Genomic DNA, 8763 nt, shown 5'->3' on the forward strand with positions numbered 1-8763 from the left:
ATATCTCCTTTAAAATTACTCCCTTTTACTTTAAACTTCTGTACCCTAGTATTTAACATTTCTATCCCGGAGAAAAAGACTCTGACTATCCATTCTGTCCATGCCTCTCATAATTATGTAAACTTCTATCAGGTTGCCATTCACCCTTCAATGTTCAAGTGAAAACAAACCAAGTTTGTTCATCACTCCTCGTAACTAGTAGTCTCCAAATCAGGCAACATCCTGGTAGACCATTTCTGTATCCTCTCCAAAAGCCTCCACATCCTTCTGGTGGTGTGGTGACCAGAACTGTATACAATATTCCAAATGTGGCCTAACTAAGTGGCTGCAAAGTGACTTGCTAACTTTTACACTCGATGCCCTTACTGATGAAAGCAAGCATGCGATATGCCTTCTTGACCACCTTATCCAGTTGTGTTGCCATTTTCAGGGAACGGTGGACTTGTACACCTTGATCCATCTGTATGTTGACACTACTAAGGGTTTGCCATTTACTGCATACTCTTGTCCTGCATTAGATCTTTCAAAATGCATCATCCTGTATTTGACTGGATTAAACTCCACCTGCCATTTCTCCGTCCAAGTCTCCAGCCAATCTATTATCTGCTGTATCCTCTAGGCAATTCCTCCCCATTATCTGCAGCTCTCCCAATCTTTGTGTCATTCACAAACCTACTAATCAGGCCACCTACATGCTCCTCCAAATCAATTATATACAGCAAACTTTGTTTTAACCGGCACCTTATGAACTGGCACTCTTGATAAACCAGCAAAAATTACATACCTCAAATACTGCGAAGTTTACTGTATTATTTTTTCTAATTATTAAAGTTTTTAAATTTATTTACCTCAATGTAAACATACCTATTGTTCAATCGAATGGCCACACAAAATATCAACAGATGGTGAAATTTCCAATTTCTCTGCAAATACGACAATCTACAGTGATATTTGAGTAATCAGTTGAGGGTGAGACTGAGAAGGCGGGTAAGTTTTACTTAAGGCAAAGTTGCATTATTATTTAAGTGATTCATGCTGTAAATAAAGTGTAATAGTGATGCATATACCCTCTGCATTATATTTCTAAGACTTAGTGTGTGTTTTTACATCAGTTATGTGGACCATTTGATTATCTTGGTTAGCACTGCTGCCTCACAGCACCAGGGACCTGCATTCAATTCCACCCTCAGGCAACTGTCTGTGTGGAGTTTGCACATTCTCCCCGTGTCTGCATGGGTTTCCTCCAAGTGCTCTGATTTCCTCCCACAATCCAAATATGTGCTGGTTAGGTGGATTGGCCATGCTAAATTGCCCATAGTGTCTAGGTGAATTAGCCATGGGAAATGCAAGGTCACAAGGATAGGGTAGGGATTTAGGTCTGGGCGGGATGCTCTTTTGAGGGACAGTGTGGACTCAATGAGCTGAATGGCCTGCTTCCATACTGTAGGGGTTCTATGATCCGGAATATTTGATTAACCAGCACATCCTGGGTCCCACAGGTGCCAGTTAATAAAAGGTTTGCTGTATAATACAAACAACAGCACTGATTCCTGCAGAACACCAGTGGTCACAGATCTCCAGTCAGAAAAGTACCCTTCCACCGCAACTCTCTCTCTTCTATCACTAAGCCAGTTCTCTATACATCTTTCCAGCTCACTGCGATCCCACATGACTTCACATTTTGCATCATCCTACTACGAGGGGCCTTGTCAAAGGCCTTGCTAAAGTCCATATAGACAACATCTACCATCCTGCCCTCATCCATCATCTTTGTCACTTCCACAAAAAATGCAATCAAGTTTGTAAGACATGGCCTTCCCCGCACAAAGCCATGCTGCCTAGTGCTTGTTTGTTTATTTTTTTTCCAAATGAGAGTAAATCCTATCCATAAGAATCTTTTCCAGTAATTTCGCTACCACTGACATAAGGCTCACTGGACTTCAATTTCACTGATTATCTGTTACCCTTGTTAAACAAAGGAACAACATCGGCTATTCTCCAGTCGTCTCCTGTGATTTTTCATCTCTCAAGTAATGCATTATTTCTTCTAGCATTCTTTTTGCACTTGTGGGTTTCCTGGCTCAGCAATGAAACATGATTCCCCTGGTGTTTCCAAAGTCATAATCACTAGAAAGTTTACATGCAGTTACAATTCTGCCCAACCCTAAAATGTGTTAGATTTATAGATCCCACCTTGTAGGGGCCATGGTTAAAAATAAGGTGTTGCCCATTTAAGAAACAGATGAGGAAGAACAAAATTCTCTCACAAGGTTGAGTGTCTTTGAAATTCCATTCCTCGAAAGGCACTAGACGCAGATTCTTTAAATTTTTTTTGAGGCAGAGGTAGATAGCTTCTTGATTACCTAAGGGGATAAAAGGTGACTAGGGCGTGCAGGAATGTGAAGTTGAGGTTAAAATCAAATCACTCATGATCATATTGAAAGGCAGAGCAGGCTAGAAAGCCACGTAGCCTACTGTTGCTCTTTGTTTGCATATTTGTAAATATGGCACATGCTCCTGACCCTACAATTGGGCACTTTTACTTATCTGGAAATCATTGATGCTGACCCTGGTGTGCGTAAAGGAAACAGTTTCATTTCCCAATCTGGAGTAAATTTACATTCAAAAATAGTCAATTGGACAGCCTTAAAAGTAAATAATTTAAAGGTTATAAATGTTAGGGTACTGAAATCTCTGTTTGAATAATCAACTTCATTGGTCAGCAAACAAAGCTCTGTGCAAACGTGCCATTGAAGATACAAATGACACTATAGCACAGGACTGCCAACTGTACATTGTGTTTTACAAGTTCCATCTTGTGAACTGTTATCTACACAACACCACACCGAACTGAATTTATAATTTAAAGAGAATGAAAACAAACTGTGCCAACAGGTATTAGTAAAAATATGGTTGGATTCAAATGTTTAATCACCACTTTCCAACACATCCTTGTGAAATTAAGGTATTGTACTCTCTTCTGAAGCAGGAAAGATGCTTTGCCCTGAAGGGGCCTCTAGCAAAGGTTTGAGTTGGGGCCCTTACATTTTTGTTTCAAACATTGAAATCAAAATCAATTTACAATCATAGAATCCCTACAGTGTGGGAGCAGGCCATTCAGCCCATCAAGTCCACACCGACCCTCTGAACAGCATTCCACCGAGACCTTCCCCATCCCGATCCTTGAAACCCTGCATTTCGCATGGCTATAGTCTGCATATCTCTGGACAGTGTGGGCAATTTAGCATGGCCAATCCACCTAACCTGGACAACTTTGGATTGTGGGAGAAAACAGGAGCACCCAGAGGAAACCCACACAGACAAGGGGAGAATGTGCAAACTCAACACAGACAGTCGTGCGAGGGTGGAATTGAACCCGGATCCCTGGCACTGTGAGGCAGCAGTACTAATCACTGAGCAACCGTGCTGCCTTTTTTACCGAATCAAGTGTCAAGTTTGTACAGATAACATCATGATAGGTTATACTTGCAATAGGGAACTAAAAGGAGTTGACAGAGTGATGAGAAATTAACAATTACTACAGCAAGGGATTCTTTCAGTGGAGTGTCCCTGATTGGCTCAGAACCTTGTGCATTGTCTTAATGCTACCCCTGTCTGTATGAATGATTAAAGGATGGCAGCTCAATTTTATGAATTATCAATTATGTGGCTGAGAGAAGACACATTAATAGCAAGGGAATCATACTAATATATGATGAGCGTGCAGATAACATTTGGGAAGGTTGAGTGACTTGTTAGCAAATGCTGAGAACATATAACCATACTTCTCAGCGATAGTAACAAAATGTGAAAATTCAATAATTATTTCAAACATCACTTAACATACAGAGCTCCTGCACTCAATGGAGAGTTATCTGCAAGAAACCATCTTTCTAAGATACAAATAGAACTTCTTGCTCAATAATGTGTGCTAATGTGAATTTAAAATTATATTTAAGAGCATAATGTTTGATTGACTGAGTAGATAACAATGTTACACACTATTAAGGCGAGATCAACTTTGTTTAGAATATTTTAGTTACCACATGAACTTGACATTGAATGAGGATGAAACTCCAAAATAAATTTGCTCTTACTCCGGACAAGATCATTCTACAATTCAAAATTTAAATTTCATGTTTAGATTATTCATGTTCGGTCCATCAACACTACTGGTTAAAATGATTTAATTTTACTTAGCTTTTATTTTCACTATTCTTTAGCCAAAAAGAACCTATATTATAGGTTTACACATTTATATTAAACAATTAAAGTAAGGTATATTTTATGCAACACATTGGAAAAGCACACGGCAATTACCTTTATGATCCCTGCTCAAGATTCATAACATTATGCTGCATGATCACAATTGTAATTGTGTTAAGATATAATTAACAATAGATTTCCATTAAAGTCACAACCTATTCAGCAATTCCATTGACCCAGAATCCACTAAATACTCAATTATATTTAATTAAATAATTCACTTTGGAATACATTCAATACATTAAAATGACAATAAATGAACAACAATCTGCTGAATTAATAGAAGTTAATGAAAAATTCTATTATTGCAACAGTACCAATGATCTGTAGTGTAAGGCTGTATAAACAAAGACAGTTCCTTACCTCAGTTCCATTGTCCAGCTTAAGGATAACATATATAGAGTTATGTCACTGATGGCTTGTTTTTACAATAAATCAAAATTTGTAACATCCCATGAGAGAAATGTCATGTTTGCTTTTTGTAGCAAAATTCTAAACATTTTAGTAACAAAATGCAATTAAGATACAATACCTAATTTTGCAGTGAGCATTTTGAACCACATCATTTCTATAAATGCCATTCAAAATTTATAATTAAGGAGGATTTGAATAGACCAGTTATAATTAGTAATTAACTAGTCAATCTGTGTGGTGTTTCACATAAAGAATTGAGAGCAAATGAAGTATTCTAATACCATATTAGAAGGAAGATAACTGGACACAGAAGGAAAGGAATAACAAGAGAGGGGAAGAGGAGGGAGAAAGGAAGACAAGATGAGAGAAAAGGGTATGGGAGATGGGGACAGGACAGGCATGTGTCAGAAGAGAAAGACATAGGCATAAATGGAGCAGGATAGAGAGACAGACAAAGAAAAAGGCATTACAGGAAAAGAGTGGAGTGTAAAATAGAAAATGTAGGCATTGATGAAAATGTAAGGAGGCATACGGGACGCAATAGGGAAATAAGAAGAAAAGAGTTTAAGAAAGAGGAGGAGGAGAATGAGGAAAGCATGGGAAGGAAGGATAAAGAGGTCATGGTAAAGGAAAAGAATGAGCAAGGTGACAGTTGGAGAAAGAAAAGACATTGGAAGATGTTTGGATTATTAGAACAGTTGGAGAGAGGAGGTGCAGCATAGAATTTGAGAACCCATCTTATTACATGTGGCAGAGGATTGAGTTATTGGACAACAAAAATGTACTAGATCAGTAGGGACAGAACAAGCCTATTTACCTGTTTAGTGAGTAGGGAAAGGCAAGAGGGGAATGCGCTTCAGGGTGGGGGTGGTGTTAAAACAGCATCAAGATTTGTCAATATGCAGGTAACAGGTCCAATCAGGTCATGAAAGCAGGTGAGGTTGGGGGTGAAAAACAGCACAAGGGATGTGGAGAGCCAAACTGATTCAGTGGTAAAGTAGATAACAGGGATAAATGAATACCATGTATGGGAGTTGTAAATAGCTTACTTTTTGCAAGCTTAATTTGCTCATGCTTGAGGGCTCTTATGGCACAGTGGTAGTGTCCCTGTTCAGGGCCAAGACACCTGGATTCAAGTCCCATCTGCTCCAGCGTTGTGTAATAACATATTCGAATTGGTTAATTAGAAAATATCTACTAGCTTATGCTTTTAAAAAAATACATCATATCTACAGGCTATGTGGGTTAGCCATGAGAAATGCAGGGTTACAGGGATAGAAGGGGGGATAGGTCTGGCTGGTATGCTCTTCAGAGGGTCAGCGTGGACTCGATGGGCTGAATGGTCTACTTCAACACTGTAGGGATTTTATAGTAGGCCGTATATAGGAGCTATTACCAAGCGCAAATCTCTTTGATCCATAAAGTAATTAAAGAATTCTATATCATATAGGATAGTCAGTCAGTTTTGAATTATTGGAAAACTACTAACCTGATCTCTTATTCTCTCATTTTCTTTTATCAGTTCTTCACATTCGTCAATTGCTAAAGTGGAGGAAAAAGACACTTCACATAGAAATCAAGACAATACAATATTCAATTTTTACTCCGGGATATTACATTGTAGAAGTACCAATGGCTATTCATCAAGCTTAAAATACTGGAAAAAGGTATTTATTCACAATTCAAAGCTCTGTATTAAAGTTACCTCCAGTAAGGGATAGACATTTAGTTAAGATTATCATACATAGAGTTAAAGGACAAGAAAGAAAATATTAAACACAGGGTGAATAGACTTTGGAATCCACAAACCACACACTTTAACGAGAAAATTACATGGATATTTGAAAGATATTCAGAATTTTTACTCCTACATCCATTTCTCTTATGTTTGTCAATGAAAAGCAGCATGGTTTTATACTTTGTGCTGCTTGGACATTCCGCTGAAGGTGCCCTTTGAAAATGCCATGTGAAAAAGTACTCATCTGTGGAACATTTGTATAATCAGATGACACTCATGCTGGTTCCTGCTCAGACAGAATAATGACAGCTTAAAATTGCTTGTGTTTGTCTGTTCACAGAAGCTAGGTCAGCTCTTATTCACCTCATAAGATGTGGATTGATTTTCCTTGCTGACCAATTATCATCTATTGGTGTAAAATTTACTTCACACATGGTTTGTAATAAAGAAGTTTGTCTTTTCAGTCACTGGTTTACTCTCTTCCTTTGCCTTTAGATGATATGTCTTATTTATTGATGGGTGTAGACAGAGATTAAATAAATAGATAGTTACTAAGACAATCATTGGTGCAGATTTGGTGGGAGAACCATCTTATACTGTGACAATCAACAATTATATAAACTGTCAATGCACCTTGCCTCTTCAGAGTTTGAAGCTATATCTCCTGATTCTGTACTGCAACCATCCATAAGAGTTTTCAATATTTTAGCCCTCCATAAAGGTAAATAAAACTAGAGTCTTAAATCTGAATTCATAGCCAGATATCATGAATTGCGTAACAGTTTGATTATCCTTTACTGTATCATTTGCAATGCCTGGATATGCTTCCTGTAATCCTGACCAGAATAATTTGCAGTCCTCCAGATTTGGCCTTGTCAGTACTGCATACAGGCTCAGTATCATGCTGTGGTTTTATAAAACAGGGTATAGTTAAATTACCTTACTGTTGCCATATAACTGGTTTCAATAGAATATACACCAATGCCTGTAGAGCCATGTCTGGTGTTTTATTCTCTAGCCTAGAGTCATTTTCTTTATCTTTATTTCTTTTCTGCAGTCTTATTAAATGTAATTTATCATGCAAGCTAATGAGAATATATACGAGCCATCTTCCCAACATATCTAAAAAATCTATGCACTCAGTTTGCCTGTTTTCCATTGTTTGACACTCCTATGCCAAATTACATATCATCTGAAAATGGAGCTTTGTTTCTGTCCCTAGTAACAAATCATTTATATTCACCTCAAATGGCAATGGCTAAGTGCTGATTACTACGGCACCCCTACTAGTCTCTGTCATTTTGATACAGATCTATTCACAAACACTTTTTGCTTTATTCTGATCTTGGCAGCATCCAATCTCGTTCAGACTCTCATCTCTTATTCCATTGTCATTCTGCCATATAAACTCATTGCTTGTGTTATACAAGATCATAATTTTTAATGAAATGTAAATATATCAAATTCATGGATTTTGTTAACAAGGTCTATCATGTTTTTTGTCCTAGCTGTTTTACGATACCTTCATTCACAATGCCTTTTCATAGAATCCCTACAGTTTGGGAGCAGGCCATTCAGCCTATTTGAGTCAACACCGACCCTCTGAAGAGCATTCCACTGAGACCCACCCCATCCCTGTAACACTGCATTTCCCATGGCTAATCTACCTAGCCTGCATCTCTTTGGATTGTGGGAAGAAACTGGAGCAAATGGAGTAAACCCTGGCAGACAAAAGGAGAATGTGTAAACTCCACACAGACAGTCAACTAAGGCTGGAATTAAACCTGGGTCCCTGGCACTTTGAGGCAGCAATGCTAACCACTGAGCCACCATGCCACCCTCTTTTGATGTAGGCTTCCCCTACATCAAATGATAAGCTCACTGGCTTAATTTGCTGCATTTAACTTACTGCCTTTTTTTTTTTAAGAAAGATTGCTGTCATGTTTCCAATCTTTCTTTGTCACTTCTATTTCTAATGACTCCCCAAAGAGTAGCATGAATGTGACCAATTAAGAATAAAAGCAAAAGATTGGGGATATTGAAATCAGAAACAAAGTGCTAGAGAAACTCAGCAGATCAGGTAGCAACTGTGGAGAAAGAATCAGAGCTAGGTTTTGAGTCCTTCTTCTTCAGAAGGTAATTAAGAACCTCTGTCCAAAGGCTTGAGATAACAGTGTGGAGCTGGAGGAACATAGCAGGCCAGGCAGCATCAGAGGAGCAGGAAAGCTGATGTTTCGGGGTCAGGACTCTTCTTCAGAAAATACTTTTCAGAAAAATTCTCTGAAGAAGGGTCCTGATCCAAAACGTCAGCTTTCCTGCTCCTCTGATGCTGCCTGGCCTGCTGT

The 8763-nt window shown here is 38.4% G+C and overlaps 1 protein-coding gene across 1 annotated transcript in view; it reads right to left on the reverse strand.

Annotated features, from left to right (window-relative positions):
- Nucleotides 1-8763, reverse strand: part of shtn1 (shootin 1) — an 83142-nt gene that overhangs the window by 71920 nt on the left and 2459 nt on the right. Inside the window, exon 2 of the mRNA XM_048608937.1 lies at nt 6170-6222. Within this exon, the coding sequence (XP_048464894.1) occupies nt 6170-6222 (53 nt within the window). The remainder of the gene's footprint in view (nt 1-6169; nt 6223-8763) is intronic.

Source organism: Rhincodon typus, chromosome 20, assembly GCF_021869965.1.
Source record: "Rhincodon typus isolate 14 chromosome 20, sRhiTyp1.1, whole genome shotgun sequence".
NCBI classification, from domain to species: domain Eukaryota; kingdom Metazoa; phylum Chordata; class Chondrichthyes; order Orectolobiformes; family Rhincodontidae; genus Rhincodon; species Rhincodon typus.